Source organism: Orcinus orca, chromosome 1 (assembly GCF_937001465.1).
Source record: "Orcinus orca chromosome 1, mOrcOrc1.1, whole genome shotgun sequence".
Classification (NCBI taxonomy): Eukaryota; Metazoa; Chordata; class Mammalia; order Artiodactyla; family Delphinidae; genus Orcinus; species Orcinus orca.
This window is the reverse complement of record NC_064559.1, coordinates 115,023,816-115,039,911: the sequence shown is the minus strand read 5'-3', so window position 1 is coordinate 115,039,911 and position 16,096 is coordinate 115,023,816. Positions and strand designations below refer to the sequence as shown.

General features: G+C 44.1%; 1 protein-coding gene across 1 annotated transcript; it reads left to right on the top strand.

Moving 5' to 3' along the window:
* The first annotated feature begins 206 nt into the window (after positions 1 to 206).
* CHI3L2 (chitinase 3 like 2) lies at positions 207 to 15,179 on the top strand. The gene is given in 12 exon segments (XM_033437242.1): positions 207 to 235; positions 1,357 to 1,379; positions 2,677 to 2,923; positions 3,217 to 3,273; positions 8,288 to 8,379; positions 8,382 to 8,437; positions 8,983 to 9,107; positions 9,561 to 9,687; positions 10,959 to 11,064; positions 11,067 to 11,140; positions 13,590 to 13,706; positions 14,501 to 15,179. Coding segments are annotated over 12 exon segments (1,197 nt in total). The 3' UTR covers positions 14,645 to 15,179.
* The last annotated feature ends 917 nt before the right edge of the window (positions 15,180 to 16,096 follow it).

Here is a 16,096-nt window from a genome sequence, read left to right as displayed (position 1 = left end):
CAGCTTTTTTTTTGACACTTGGCATTGCACAAATCTGGGTCTCATTGCCAGGAAGTTTCACAAGGCAGATTTGCCAAGGGAAGTCCCCGGAATCTCCTGGACTTCTTCCTGCTTCCTTCCCATAAGAGAGGCTGTTGAAACCTCTAGGGCATAAAAGGCCCAGAGGCATCCCAGGGAAGCTGACCAGGGATATGGGAGAAATCACCATGGACCAGAAGTCTGTCTCGCTGGGCAGGTGAGCTCTGGGCTGATAATTCAGCAGGAAGATAATGAGGAGAGAAGGGGTAACATAGGTAACATAGACCTATGGAAGAAGCGGTCGTCTTCTCCTCCTGGGACACCAGTCTCTCTGTTCACCTCCTTATCAAAACCTATCGAGTCAAGGCAACTGCCCTAGGGGACCATCTGATCTTTCCTAGATGGGCAAGGGAGCAGCCATGGCCAGAGCCCTTCAGACCATCAGGAGTGTTTTCAGTCTGCATTTTCACAGAGCCGCCTCTTATCCAGATTGTGATATACGAGCACTGTCTTGGGAGTCCCATGTTTCATGGGCTCTGCTTTCTGCACGTGTTAAAACTTTAGGGAGCCTCACCACTTCTTGTCTTCAGAATGATCTGTTGGGGTAAATGTTTTCTAAAATCCCCCTTTCAACTCTAAAGTTCTGATCCAAAACTCTGGCTTTCATGGTGGCTGGGAATTTGGATGAAGGTGAGGGTGACACTAAATAAATAGGGCTATGGGTGAAGAAGGGAAGTTTGCTGGGCCGAGATGGATTATGTCTTATGGAGGAAAAGGAGCCATTTCATCGTGTCTTTCCCTCTTTCTTCCTGCCTATGGTCTCAAGCCACGCCTGCCCACTTGGAAATGGCAAGAGCAATTTTTTTTTTTTTTTGGATCCGTTGACTTTTTTTTTTTTTTGCGCAGGCTCAGAGGCCATGGCTCACGGGCGCAGCCGCTCCGCGGCATGTGGGATCCCCCCAGACCGGGGCACGAACCCGTGTCCCCCGCATCGACAGGCAGACTCCCAACCACTGCGCCACCAGGGAAGCCCGCAAGAGCATTTTAAGTTCCCTGTTGAAGGTCTCCGCTCTGAGCCCTTGGGGGAGCAGCCCACAGGAAGCTGGCACTTTGAAGAAGGGCCTGGAGCCTGACTTAACAGCAGATGTGGCAACCAGAATTCTCCTACCCACTTAGCAGGTGTGTGGAGGGCCAGTTCCCTAAGAGTCATGTGAATCAGGAGAACAGAACCCTTGAATCCAGTTTCCCAGCCCCAGAGTCTGTGGAGAAGGCACAAGCCCCAACAGCTGTCATCCAAAGTTTTATCTCATTTTTAACTGCCCTTTTCTCCATTTTCAGACCCCCCAAATGTCCTAGTGTGGGTAAGTCTAGACAATGTCCCCAGGGTGGGGATCATAGTTCAAGGAGTCTTGCCTTTTGGGTGAGGTTTCCAGCATCAGGGTCCTGCCCTTTCCTTCCCTTTAGGAGGGTGAATTAAGGATAGAATGGTCTCATCAGTCGTCCCAGGGGAGGTGTCCTATGGAGAAGAGGCTGGACATGACCTCAGTCATGAAGGCTTAGCGCACTTCCAGAGGCAGCTCACACTCCTCAATTCACCTTGCCTTGTTTTAAGAGTTAGTTGTGTGTACACACGGTGACTATTCATTTCAATTCACCCAGGAGAGTTCTGGTTCAAGCTGGTGCCCCAGGGAAATTATTAATAATGCTCCTTTTCACCCTCCAAACTGTCCCATTGGATGATAAACTATTTGGTCACCTTAACCATATTCAATTCCAGACAAGGCTGTGAGCTCCCTGAGTACAGGGACAGCATCAACCTCATTTTAGCTTTCCCAATATCCAGGACAACACTTGGCACAGAGCAGGTGGTTCAATTAATTTCTATTGGATAAATGAATGAGCAAATGAATTCCCAGTCTGGAAAATGTTTCTCTGTAGGGCTGTAGACTCCACAAGGCACCCAGGAGCTGGGGACCTCAAGGCCCTATAAAAAGACCTCAGTAGCTATGCCTGCAGTGTCCAGAGGAAGTGTAGCTATATTTTGCATGTAGGCACACCCGCACACTCACTGCCACAGTCTGAGACAGAGAACCAGCTGCGGCTTAGCAGATTTCCTTCTCACCCACCTCTTACAGTTTTAGTGGTCTTGTTGCTTCAGGAAGTCAAGTAGTCAATGAGTTACCACTGCCTGGGTCCCCTGGGCTGTGTCCCTTCTGATGTTTGGTTTATATCTCTGCTTCATTTTGTTTCTCTTGATGACTCTGCCAGGTTCTGACACTAACATATTGATGACTCTGAGGTTTTGTCCTGTGTGTCTCTTTGTGCATGCATGGCTCTGCTTCTATCTTTTGAGCCTCTCTCTCTGTCTCTCTGTCTCTCTCTCTCTCACCCACTTCAGTGTTGTGTGTATCATCTTTTTTTTTATCCACTGATATTTCTGTGTCATTCATCCATCCATCCACATCGAATCTCAGTGCTCTGGGGATGAGTTCCATATGGATAATATCTCTGTCTCTCATTGTATCTCTTAACTGGGGTCTGGATGCTCAAGAGCCAGCACTGAGGGCCCAGGTTGAATGACCCTCAGAGGCTCTGGCTGAATAAGCAAAGGAGGCCATGGTTTTGGGGGGAGAAACTTGTGGCATTCTGGGCTCTGAGGCCATCGCACTAGGTTCCCCATTGGCTCTCTTCCCTCTACTCCAGGATCTGCCTACAAACTGGTTTGCTACTTTACCAACTGGTCACGGGACAGGCAGGAACCAGGAAAGTTCACCCTTGAGAGCACTGACCCCTTCCTATGTTCTCACCTCATCTACTCATTCACCAGCATCAGTAACAACAAGGTCATCATCAAGGACAAGAATGATGCGATGCTTTCCCAGACCATCAGCAGTCTCAAAACCAAGTCAGTAGGATAGGAGTGGGGAGCATCCAGGGTGGGTTTTGGGGGAGAGAAGATAGTTCTAAACTGGGCCTAAGGCCTTCTAGCTCCATTCATTCATTTGTGTGTTTATTCAAGTGTTTTTCCTTGGGTATAATCCTGATGCTTCCTGGTTCTCTCCCCCATGCCTCATCCCTTCACTGAACTTAGCTGGTAAACAGCTGGAGCCCACTTACCCATAATCTAGTCCTAACCCTTTAGGCAAAGTTTTCCCTGGCAGCCAGTAAAGAAATAATCAGCTTATTCTTCTACTCCAGGAATCCCAAACTGAAAATTCTCTTGTCCGTTGGAAGGTATCTGTTTGGTTCCAAAGGGTAAGACCACAATATCTCTATTTTTTGTTTATTCTGCCGTGTAATCTCTAATCATCACTGCTTTTCCTCCTCTTGAAAAGAGACATTGAATTAGGCTTTAGAAAGGTCCTCCCTTGGCTTAGATGGCAAAACTGATCTGAATTTTGTCACAAGTTGAGGCATAGCACTATGTTTGCTTGTGTCTTGGAAGGAACTCTGCAGGAGCTTAACACAAGCTCAGATACTTAAGTCGTGGGAGAAATTGAACTGGAAGCAGTATTTGGTAAACTTTCAATTATTTACATGAAGGTTTTTCACCTAATGGACTATGGGGAGATGCAATTTTTTTAAGGGTTTTGAAGGTTTGACTTTGTACCATGGGGGCGGGTCATGTAGGTGACTTCCACATAAAACCAAGTCCTTAGCAGCCATCAGGGGACCTCAATTTCCTGGGTCATGGTTGTACAGCTGGATGGCCTGGAAGTGCAAAACAGCATAGGGGCAATCAGGTCTGTTTTGCTTAAAAACAAAATAGTTATTAATATGAGACATATATTATAAATTATAATTCCTATTCACAGGAAAATGATACTCCATTTGCATCAAGCTAAATAAATACAAATATGTAAGGAAGAAAGGCACCTTTTTTTGCAATTTTTAAATGCAGTTAATCTAATTTTGAATTTCTTCTGCTTTAATTTTTTTTTAAAGTGCCAACATTTTAAAAAGTCCAGAGATCTTAATCTCAGTCAGCAGAGGCTTTCCGCTTTCACGAGAAGTCCGGTAAGACATCTTTCTCGTGTAGCAGGTCAGTACTCTTTACAGCTGGAGTAAGCAGAGGAAAGAAGTAGCATTAGAAGACCTATGTAGATGAGTGACCTAGGGAAAGTTAACTCACCTCTCTGAGCTCAGTTTACCCATCTGTAAGATGTACATCACAACATCTACTTCATAAGGTGCGTGCAAAGACTTCGAATGAGGTAACGTATGTCACGTGCCTGACTTAGTTATCGACCAGTAAGTGTCAACTTTTTCTTCTCCTTTTTTTATTCTGAATATTTTCATCTATGAAATAAGAGGGCTGACCTAATTAATTTCTAAAGTCTCTACCAGCTCAAAACTTGTAGAATAATTAGTAAAGCAATTTCTACACACATAAAGAAAAAAGATCAACCTACCTAACTTATCTGGTTCTGCATTAACCTCACCATGAACTCCTTTTAATTATTAATGGGTTTTCATGGCAATTATCCATCTGATTCCCAAATTCTCTCTCATTCCTAATACCTGCTTATCTTTGATTCAATTAAAAATATCTTCATTCATTCATTCTTACATGCATGCATTCATTTATTCAATAATTTATTGAGTACTTATTGTATATTAGTTTAGCGGTTAAAAGTAGGACTTTGGAGATAAACAAATTTGGTTTGGCTTTCTCTTTAGCTATATGCAAGCGGCATGCAAGTTGTTTAACTTCAGGCAATTTCTTTTTTTCTTTTTTCTTTCCTTTAGGCAATTTTTTTAATGTCTCTATGCTTCAATTAAAAAAAAAAAACTACACAATGAGGCAAATAACAGATTCAACCTAAGGATGAAGTTGTGAAGGCAGGCAATGCAAGCAAACTGTTTAGGTAGTGCTGATGTGCAAAAAGGACCTAATGGTTGCAATAATTATTGTTGTATATTAACGTTGTCATTATTATTAGGTAAATGCCAGGCTTTGTGCCAGGTGCTATGCAGCAATACTTAAAAATATGTAATGCACAGACTTGCTTCTAAATTTCTAAAGAATATTTGTCTTTCCTAAAATTGGAGGTTTCTGCCCAGAACATCAGATGCAACTGCTCCCTAAAAGAGGTATCCTTGCTTTTCTTCTAATCACTGTGAGCACTTCTGAAATATAAGAATAAAGTTACAAACCTACTTCTACCATGTTTTTCAGATAATAGTCCAAGTTTTGCTATCTCCTCCACTGTGCTGCTGAGATACATGCAGGAACCAAATCCTCAATTTAATTTTTTTTTCTTTTTTTTTTTTAACATCTTTATTGTAGTATAATTGCTTTACAATGGTGAGCTAGTTTCTGCTTTATAACAAAGTGAATCAGTTATACATATACATATGTTCCCATCTCTTCCCTCTTGCGTCTCCCTCCCTCCCACCCTCCCTATCCCACCCCTCCAGGCGGTCACAAAGCACGAGCTGATCTCCCTGTGCTATGCGGCTGCTTCCCACTAGCTATCTATTTTACGTTTGGTAGTGTATATATGTCCATGCCTCTCTCTCACTTTGTCACAACTGACCCTTCCCCCTCCCCATAACCTCAAGTCCATACTCTAGTAGGTCTGTGTCTTTATTCCTGTCTTACCCCTAGGTTCTTCATGACATTATTTTTTTCTTAAATTCCATATATATGTGTTAGCATACGGTATTTGTTTTTCTCTTTCTGACTTACTTCACTCTGTATGACAGACTCTAGGTCCATCCACCTCACTACAAATAACTCAATTTCATTTCTTTTTATGGCTGAGTAATATTCCATTGTATATATGTGCCACATCTTCTTTATCCATTCATCCGATGATGGACACTTAGGTTGCTTCCATCTCCTGGCTATTGTAAATAGAGCTGCAATGAACATTTTGGTACATGAATTATTTTATTTTATTTTTTTTGCGGTACGCGGGCCTCTCACTGTTGTGGCCTCTTCCGTTGCAGACCACAGGTTCCGGACGCACAGGCTCAGCGGCCACGGCTCACGGGCCTAGCTGCTCCGCGGCATGTAGGATCTTCCCGGACCCAGGCACGAACCCGTGTCCCCTGCATCAGCAGGCGGACTCTCAACCACTGCGTCACCAGAGAAGCCCCATGACTCTTTTTGAATGATGGTTTTCTCAGGGTATATGCCCAATAGTGGGATTGCTGGGTCATATGGTAGTTCTATTTGTAGTTTTTTAAGGAACCTCCATACTGTTCTCCATACTGGCTGTATCAATTTACATTCCCACCAGCAGTGCAAGAGTGTTCCCTTTTCTCCACACCCTCTCCAGCATTTATTGTTTCTAGATTTTTTGATGATGGCCATTCCGACCTGTGTGAGATGATATCTCATTGTAGTTTTGATTTGCATTTCTCTAATTATTAATGATGTTGAGCATTCTTTCATGTGTTTGTTGGCAATCTGTATATCTTCTTTGGAGAAATGTCTATTTAGGTCTTCTGCCCATTTTTGGATTGGGTTGTTTGTTTGTTTTTTTGTTATTGAGCTCCTTGAGAAATGGAAATAAAAACAAAAATAAACAAATGGGACCTAATGAAACTTAAAAGCTTTTGCACAGCAAAGGAAACCATAAACAAGACCAAAAGACAACCCTCAGAATGGGAGAAAATATTTGTAAATGAAGCAACTGACAAAGGATTAATCTCCAAAATTTACAAACAACTTAATTTAATATTGATTGAAACAAATGAATTCAAGACTCTAAATCTGTCTGGGGATGGGAAGTGTTGTGAGAGGTGGGAAGTGATAAAGTCAAAGGATATGTCCTCTGGAAAATACCAGTATCTTGTCTATAGCTTTGCATTTTAAATACTGTTGGTGCCCTCTGTGTGGGCAGCTAAGAATCAACTTCCTGGCTTAAGAATTCTAGTTCAGATAAAAGCTCTTGAGGGGCTGCTGCTTTCAGGGTCCTCCTGGCTTTTCACCAGAAGCCCTGGGACTGGGGAGATCTGGGTTGCTAATTCGTGCCTGGGTTTATTGTTTGGGGAATGTGAAGTCCAGCTCTGCTTTCATTAAGCTTGCCAAAATGTGATCACTTTGAGATAGATGAGGCAGGATCAGTATCTTCAATCCCAATTTAGAGATGGCCAGACTGAAGCCAGAGAGCTGGTTAGTGAACAAAAGGTCACTAGAAATTACTGTGACCTGGGACTTGAACCCAGATTTCCCAGTCCTAAGCCCACCACACTGCAAACTGCTTTCTCAAGGGTGTAAGATGTTAAAGAAAACCAGAGCTGGACAGTAATTAAAGAGGTAAAAATAGCTTTTATTCAGGAAATATTATAAGAGGGGAAAGGAGACCTCAGTATAGTACTGGGCTCAATTCTGGATACAGCAGGGGCAAGTGGGGAGGTATAGCCAAGGAACAGGTTGCAGGTGCGGGTTGGTAGATGGAAAAAGAGGGAACATTAGAGGTAGGGAGATTCTTGCTAAACTGACTCAACAGAACTCTTGCTGAAGGCAGCCCAGGGTGAACAGATATCACCTGGGGGATGGTAGGGGAGGAGGAATTTGATCAGATATTGAAGAAGATCTGATATCAAGGGTGGGGCAGTCTCATTAAACTGACTTAGGATTCTCTTTTTAAACATCTTTATTGGAGTATAATTGCTTTATATTGTTGTGTTAGTTTCTGCTGTATAACAAAGTGAACCAGTTGTACGTATACACATATCCCCATATACCCTCCCTCTTGTGTCTCCCTCCCACCATCCCTATCCCCCACCACCAGGTGGTCACAAAGCACGGAGCTGATCTCCCTGTGCTATGCGGCTGCTTCCCAGTAGCTAGCTATTTTACATTTGGTAGTGTATATATGTCCATGCCACTCTCTCACTTTGTCCCATCTTACCCTTCCCCCTCCCCGTGTCCTCAAGTCCATGACTTAGGATTCTTGCTAAAACTGCACTCTGCAAAGATAGGCACAGAAGTCCAAGGTCAAAGTCTAGTTGAGAAGAGGGTTCAGAGGAGTCTGGCTAAAATTTGGTCAAGGAGCGTCTTTGTTAAAGGCAGCTCCATTACCCTGCAGAAAGGTCTGCAGAGAACCCAATTGTCCTCTGCCCAATCCAATCAATTTTCTGGCCCAACAATCCTTCCTCTCCTCGTTTGTTCCAAAAGAGGCAGGGGTTGGGATAGATAAGTGGTGAGAAAATATTGGGGAACAGAAGACTATTTCAGGATTTCTGTGAAAAATATGTTGTGCAATGGTAATTACTTCCTCTTTCCAAAAACACCTGTATTGCTTCTACCCAGGTTCCACCGCATGGTTGATTCTTCTACATTACGCTTGGAATTTATCAACTCTGTAATCCTGTTTCTGAGGAACCATAACTTTGATGGGCTGGACATAGCTGGATTTACCCAGATCTGAAAGACAGCACTTGTTTCACTGTGCTGATTCATATAAGGTAAACTCTGTGGTACCCTTAGTACCTTAACAAGTGGAACCCATGGCCACACCAGGAGAAAAAAAGGAAGAGATTGGCTCTGGCTTGAAGCCAGTCCCTTTCTTCCAGAAGCCCCCACTGATGAAGGAAAAGCCCTTGGTCCTAGTTTAGGGCAAGGACAACATCAGAGAACAGAGCCTCCTTATACAATAAACAACACTGAAACAAAGCAACACCCACATAAAAGATTGTGGGGCCATAGAATCTCCTGAGCACTGAAAGAGTCTCACAGATGTTCTATCAGGTAGATTAGAGAATCCATTCAGAGGAAACTCAGTTTTTCCTGGGTACAATGTGACTGGTTGTCCTCCTACCTAATGTGTAGATTTCCTGACCACAAGGCAGGAGGCATCCCCATGTGGGAATGGGGAGAAAAGATTTGATCTTTCCATCTAATGCTGTTTCCAGGTAGAAATGTCCTATCAAGCAAGAACTTTAGCACTTTCCTCTGGGAGGGAAAATTGACCTCTTATGGTTTTTTTTGTTTGTTTGTTCTCATAGGAGTTAGCAGAAGCCTTTCAGTAGGACTTTGTAAAGTCCACCAAAGAAAGGCTTCTCTTGACTGCAGGAGTTTCCGCAGGGAGGCATATGATTGACAACAGCTATCAGATCAAGGAATTGGTAAAGTAAGTGCATTGGAGCACCCCCTCCATCTCTCTGCCTCCAGCCTGGCCCATGCAAGTGATGCATGCCAGTATGTCTGAGGGATGAAGGGAAGAGGGAGAGCATGAAGGTCACTATCCTAACCACATCATCTGGGCAGGAACTTTTCCTCTATGGCTAATTTCAATCCTTCTAACAGCATCCAAAGCCCTAAACAAATATGTATACAGTTGACCCTTGAACAAAGCGAGGGTTAACCCACATGTAATTTATAGTTAGCCCCTTGTATCCATGTTTCCTCCGCATCTGTGGATTCAGCCAACCACAGATCATGTAGTACTGAAGTATTTACTGTTGAAAAATACCCTTGTATAAGTGGACTGTGCAATTCAAACCCACAATGTTTCAAGGGTCAACAGTAGTTGCTCCCACCTCTGCTCATCACAGAATCTTTTCCTTTGCTTTTGGCAATCTAGAGAACTGGATTTCATCAACCTCCTTTCCTTTGACTTCCATGGGTCTTGGGAAAAGCCCCTCATCACTGGCCATAATAGCCCTCTGAGAAAGTAGCAGCTGGACAGAGGGACAAGCTCTTACTACAATGTGGAGAGTTATAAGGAGGAAGGGTGGTGGGACACTGGCTGTGGGGCAAGCGGAGGACAGTGCAGCTTGTCCAGAGTTATTTCTGTCTTGAACTGAGGAGGGGATGTGTTGCCAGAGGGACTCAGGTAACCCTGGAAGCTGGTGAAAACAGGGAAAATGCTTTGACCAGGCACAGTAAAATGTCACCAGGAAAATGTCAGAGGACCTCATATTTGAAGCACCCTAAGCTTTGTCTCTGGCCCAAGGTGTCAGCCACCCCAATCTTCTCTTAATTCTCCATCTTTGATATATTTCCTAGTGCCCACATGGATGTACAGGACTTGGTACTCTGCTGTGTCTGTCCACATTCCCCATTAATTTGATCTTCAACATAATCCTCTGAGGTTGGCTGGTCAGGAAGCATTACTCTCACTCCACAGATGATGAAATGGAAGCCTGGCAAATTAATTGGCTGTTCAAGGTCATGCTGATGTGAAGGTCCTGAAAAGTGGTGGCAAATGAAAAATGCAAGGGAAAAATGTCATTAACCAAACAATTTTATTGTTGTGGTACATATATAGAGATGTGTATTCTTAAAATTGGGTGAGAGAAAATGTTGTCTAGGTTGCATATTTCCAGGTCTTCATGTTTAAAATTAAAAAATGGGTCAGTCCAAAGCTGGGTATTCTGATTTCTAGTCTGGGGTTTTCTAGAACTCCATATGATTGTGTCATATCAAGTTCCCTTCATTCTTTCCTCTCCATTGATTATCTTTAAGGGTAAGGAGACATATCCTCATCTTCTCTAACCCCTTATTCTGTTCTGGAGGGCAGTAAGGCCCCAACTAGCCTCTGACCTCTTAACTAGCCTCTTGGGTCTGATGTCATTGTGAGGCTCCACAGACTAGGGTCTGACGGCCACCTCCCCCCACGTCCGCTTTCATCAGTAACACAACTAGCCATAGTGTAGACAAACTCCATAGGCAATTGACTCAAAGGGGAAAGAAAGATGGCGACAACTTTGAGTTCATGTTTTCTAGGTCACTTGCCTGATTTCTTTCGTGACCCATTGTTCAGTTTTCTTTCACGATTAGAAAAAGCTGAATTGGTCTCAGTGCTGAAAAGCATTAAGTGCATTAGAATAAGCACTCTGGTTCTGGTGGGACCCTCCATAGCCACTGATGTAGAAAGGGAATCAAGGAGTCACTTCTGTGAATTTGGGCTGGTGGCTCAGAAAGGTCTGACACCTTTCTTTCCCATACACACTGTGCCTCAGTCTACTTCTCTTTCTAGGAATATGCTGTGGGATACTGGATAAACAAAGGGATGCCTGTGGAGAAGGTGGTCATAGGCATCCCAATGTATGGACGTTCCTCTACACTGGCCTCTGCAGAAAACACTTGGGGGCTCCTGCCCCTGGTCCTGGAGCTGCTGGCCCCATCACCAAGTTTTCAGGCTTCCTGGCTTATTATGAGGTACCTGGAACCACCCTGTGCCTTCAGCTGCCCCCTGTCTCTGGGTAGGAGTTCCAGCTTCAATCTGACAATAATAAAGTATCACATCCTGAATGCTGGGAAGGGAAGTATGGAGTACTATTGGAGCATGTAAGAGAAGCACCTCCCTCTGACTTGGGAGGGGGTCGGTGAATGCTTCCTGGAGGAAGTGATGTTAGCTGACATCTGGAGAGGAGGTGGAACTAGTGAGGAGTGGGGATGGGTGGAGCAGGTATGGGAGACTGAAAAGGGAGACGGTCCTAGGTTTCTGACTTGGGCAACTATGTGGATGGTAATGCCATTTTTACTGAGTTGGGGTAGGAAGGAGCAGAGTGGGCATTGGTCTCAATCATGAGATCAGTTTTGGTCATTCTGAGTTTGAGGAGCAAGTGGGACATCCAAATGCCTGTGGGACATATAGATAAAAAGTGAGTGGTTAGGTGTACGGGTTTGGATCACAGGAGGTCATTCTGTGCTAGAGATATAGATTCTAAAATCATCAGCATAAAGACGGTATTTGTAGTGACAAAACTCAAGGACCTCCTGCACCTAAGAGATAGGCAGAAGAGGAGCCCACTAAGGAAACTGACAAGATCAACAGAAGCTAGGCAGAACCCATACTGTTCTGTGCCAAAGACCTTAGAGAAGAGGGTGTTTCAAGAAGAGAGGAGTGGTCAAATGTGTCAGATTCTGTCCAGAAGTCAGACAGACTTAACATCACAGAGATAACAGTCAAAGGTGTTTGGCTGATTAGACCATCATTTCTTTCTGCCCCTCAATCTGGAAAAAAAAAAAGTTTTTTTTTTTAATGTATAGGAAACACTAAGAATCAAACAATAATTCAACCAACAGAAACTCTTGGGACCCTGCCATATCACAAAGACTGGGTACTGTGAGAGCTAGAAATAAGTAATTCTTCATCCTTGTCTCAAAGGGCTTACTGTCAAGGTGGAAAGAATGTAGAGTGCATTCATAATATAACTAGTTAAATAAGAGTTTTAAAACAGGATAACTATGGGGAATTCCCTGGCGGTCAGTGGTTAGGACTCCATGCTGTCACTGCTAAGGGCCCAGGTTCAATCCCTGGTTGGGGAACTAAGATCCTGCAAGCTGTGTAGTGTGGCCAAAAAAAAAGAAAAAACTTTAAAAAACCCCAAAGATAACTATAATAGTTAATAAAATTATGTAGGTATTGCAAAATGAGATGTGATTAAGTGGCCAATGTGGAGGGTCATCAGTTCAAAGATGGGTAACAGGTGAAGAGAGATACATGCTGGCCCTTGAAGGATGGGAAGGAGTTGGATCAGGTAAGGAAAGAATAATATCCTACATCTTGGTTTCCCCTTGGAGTCCTAGTCTAGCCTCTTGTCACTGGTGTGAGCAAGCTATAAACCCCTACTGAGGGACTTGGCATCCACTGAGGTACTCAGTGAGTGTAATGTTCAATTTTTCCTCTCTTCTCACACAGGGGAATGATTGAGGCACCTTGTTCAGTTGGCAGGGGGAAAGGGGCATGAGTCACCATGGTAATCCTCACTGAATCATTTAATATAAGGGATAAGAGAAGTCAGTGCTCAGAATCTGCTGGTAGGATTTTAGTACGGACCACTGGATACACAGTTCCCTATTTCATGGAAAATTTAATTTGATTGTTCAGTTTACCACGCTAGATCATTATAATTTTGACAAACTGGTATTTGCTTAAATATTCAACTTTCCATTTTCTACCCTCTTTGAGGCAAACGCGAGTGTAAATAATCTAAAAAATGTAAGCAAGATCCAAAATGAGTTTTCTACATGACCTTAAAATACATTTTTTTCCACTGAAGATTTATCTCTTTTAGTAGCTCTTACTTATGCTAACAGAAAGAGAAAATAGCTGATGATAAAAGTGGGGATCCCAACACAGGCACATTGGGAAGGGGAAAGGGGAAAGGGAGAGCAGCGGGATTGAAGCAGGGATAATCTACAAGGTGGGGGCAATGATGGTGATTGTCATTGTAATGCTACATATTTATAAAGCACTTTACTGTTTTCAAAGTTGTTTTTTTCCTAACGAGTGTTAGTTCATTTGATCCTAACAACAATATTGTAAGATAGGTGTATAGGAGACATAATTATAATAGTTTCCATTTTTCAAATGAAGACGTGGGAAGATTTACTGGTCAGTGTTGAGGTCTGATGTGGAACTCAAGTACTGTCTGACCTCTAGCTGTTTGTGGCTCCTCCTGATGAGGACTTAGCACAAACAATTCCCAAAGGTTCACCTTGGACCATCCATTCTGTATGCTGTATCTGGTCATTTCTCTCATTGATCCCTGGAGTGAAGACTCTGTTGTCCCCAAGACCCTAGTGTCTTACCTGCCCCTTCTATTTCTAAATTTCAAGAAGAACCCATTACTGACCCTCTTGTTCCTCCTTCCCCTGCCAGATCTGCCACTTCCTGAAAGGAGTCAAGATCACGAAGCTCCAGGATCATCAGGTTCCCTATGCAGTCAAGGGAAACCAGTGGGTGAGCTATGATGATGTGGAGAGCGTGGAGACCAAGGTAGGTAGGCAAGAGGCTCTGGGACAGCAGAACACTCATGCGGGTGGGGAATGGGGTGTGAGGTCAAATGCCTTAGTAGTCTGTGTGGAAGGAAAGAAGCCTCTGGGGCTCCATTCTTGGATGGGATCCAGTGGCCTCTGTGGCTCAAACCTAGTAGTGACTCTAAGCCACACCTGTGAGCACCTATGGTACATGTGGGAGAGGTGGAAAGGACGCAAGGAAGAATTAAGAATAAGGGGAGAAGCGAGGAGTGGAGAGGAGGTAGGAGGAGAAGGGAGAGGGAACAAAGGAGACATTGGTGTCTATATAGAGTAGTTACCCACCCAGTTGATCATCTCAGGACAAACCCTTCCGTCCTTCTTATGGATTACCTCTCTAGGAGACTCCAAATTTCTGAGCCTACCAGTTCTTAGATCTTGCTAAGACCTTTGTTTGCCTTCCAGGCTTAGAGCAGGACAAAGGCATCAATGTAATTGACAACCCAATTGTAATTCAAATCTTGCTAGTGGCTTCCAAGTTCCCACTCCTCACACCGGAGCCTCTAGTGTTTCAGAGCCTTCAAGAACACTGAACCTAGGGTGTGGTTATTCCATGAGAAGTGGTTAATAGTGGGTGGCCTTCTCTTCATTTTATAAGCCTCCCTAAGTGACCTTTCCCTTCAGGGAATCCATGACTCCATAGGCTATAAGTCTACTTCTGCACTCTAAGCTCAAACCCTCATCTGAACCTGACTTGGGTCTTGGGCCCTTAACAGTCTCTTCTAACCTCTGTATGCCCTTCTGTGTCACCCTCAGGTTCAGTTCCTAAAGAATCTAAACCTGGGAGGGGCCATGATCTGGTCCATTGACATGGATGACTTTACCAGCAAATCCTGCAGCCAGGGCTCCTACCCTCTCTTTCAAGCTGTCAAGAGAAGCCTTGGCTCCCTAGGAAGATAACAGAGTCCAGGACAGGCTGGGAGTGGGCGGAGAGTGGGCAGAGTGGAACACAGGGGACTGGGGGAGATCATCTTCACATATTTGGATTGATCCATTCTTATGTCCTTTGGACCTTCTGCCTTGTTTCCTTATTGATTAGGCTGGTTCTGTCCTTTTGGTGGGCTTCCCATAGTTTAAAAAATATAACAGTAATAATTTGGTTACTATTTATTGAGAACAGTCTGAGCTAAGGGCTTTCTTTTCATGTAGAGTGGGCATAAATGTTGACTCCACCACAAAATCATCAGCCTGTTTTAATTTTCTAAATCAGAATAAATCTGATTTTATGTCCCCCACTCACTGCTAAGAAACCCAATCTCAGTCGTTAGTAAAGCTCCCTCCCTCTCCACATCCACAGTTGATCTTACTTTAGACATTCAGGAGGTCTCATGGTCATCATGGATGACCAAGCCCACTATTGCCTTAACGGCAGGTGGTTTGGCTCTGCCCCATCCCGGGGTGCCTGGTTCCCCAGGTGAATGGTACGCATATCCTCTTGTGCAGGTGAGAGCCGTTGCTGACCAACCAGCTGTGCTGACATCCATTGCAATGGAGGAGCAGGAGACTGGGAATCACTGCAGACAGACAACTGGAGAGGACTGGCCATGTTGTCCTGCAGAAAGGCCCAGAACAGTTTGAAATCTCCTAGACTATATGACTGGGCAGCAGCTTTCCAACTCTGAACATCTATGGCTTAGTAACTTGACTCAGGCCTCAGGTTACTGACTTGGGCTTTGAAATAGTCTTTCTTTTGTACCCAGGTTTAACTCGTAGCTGAGCAGGCAAGGAGCTGCCTGCCCCTCCTCTGCAGGAATTCCTGAGTGAGATTCTCAGAGGTTAGAAGAGGCTCTCCAGATGTCTCTCCTCCAAGCCACCCCTTGACTTTCTCTCAGACTTCAGACTGGGCCTGGCTTTGTTCTCCTGCAGCTGCTCACTTGTTGTCCTGAAGCACAATAAAAGAAGCATTTGCTCCAGTCAGTGTGGCCTCATTTGTGCAATCTTTGACCTTCTGGTATAAGGTTGTCCTGTCTCACCATTTGTGGCACCCAGGGCTGGGGTACAAATGGAGGCCTGCATATCATATATCTAAATATTTAAATGAGCCAAGTATTAAAATATGGTTTATATTCTTAACAAGTATGATTTCACAATGACCTAAAAGACCAGGTTTGAATTCAGAATTCTGCGACTCCTCAGAATTCTTCACCAGCATGCAGCAGCTTGTGCTCTTGGTTCCCAGCCCATGTTCAACACCCTTCTCTTCCCATCTCCATCCCTGTCCCACAGAGCAAGGACCTCACGTACACACTTTGCATCCAAGGTTCGTCTACACCCCACCCCACCCCAACACACACAAACACACACACACACACACACACACACATATACACACACGCACACACACACACATCC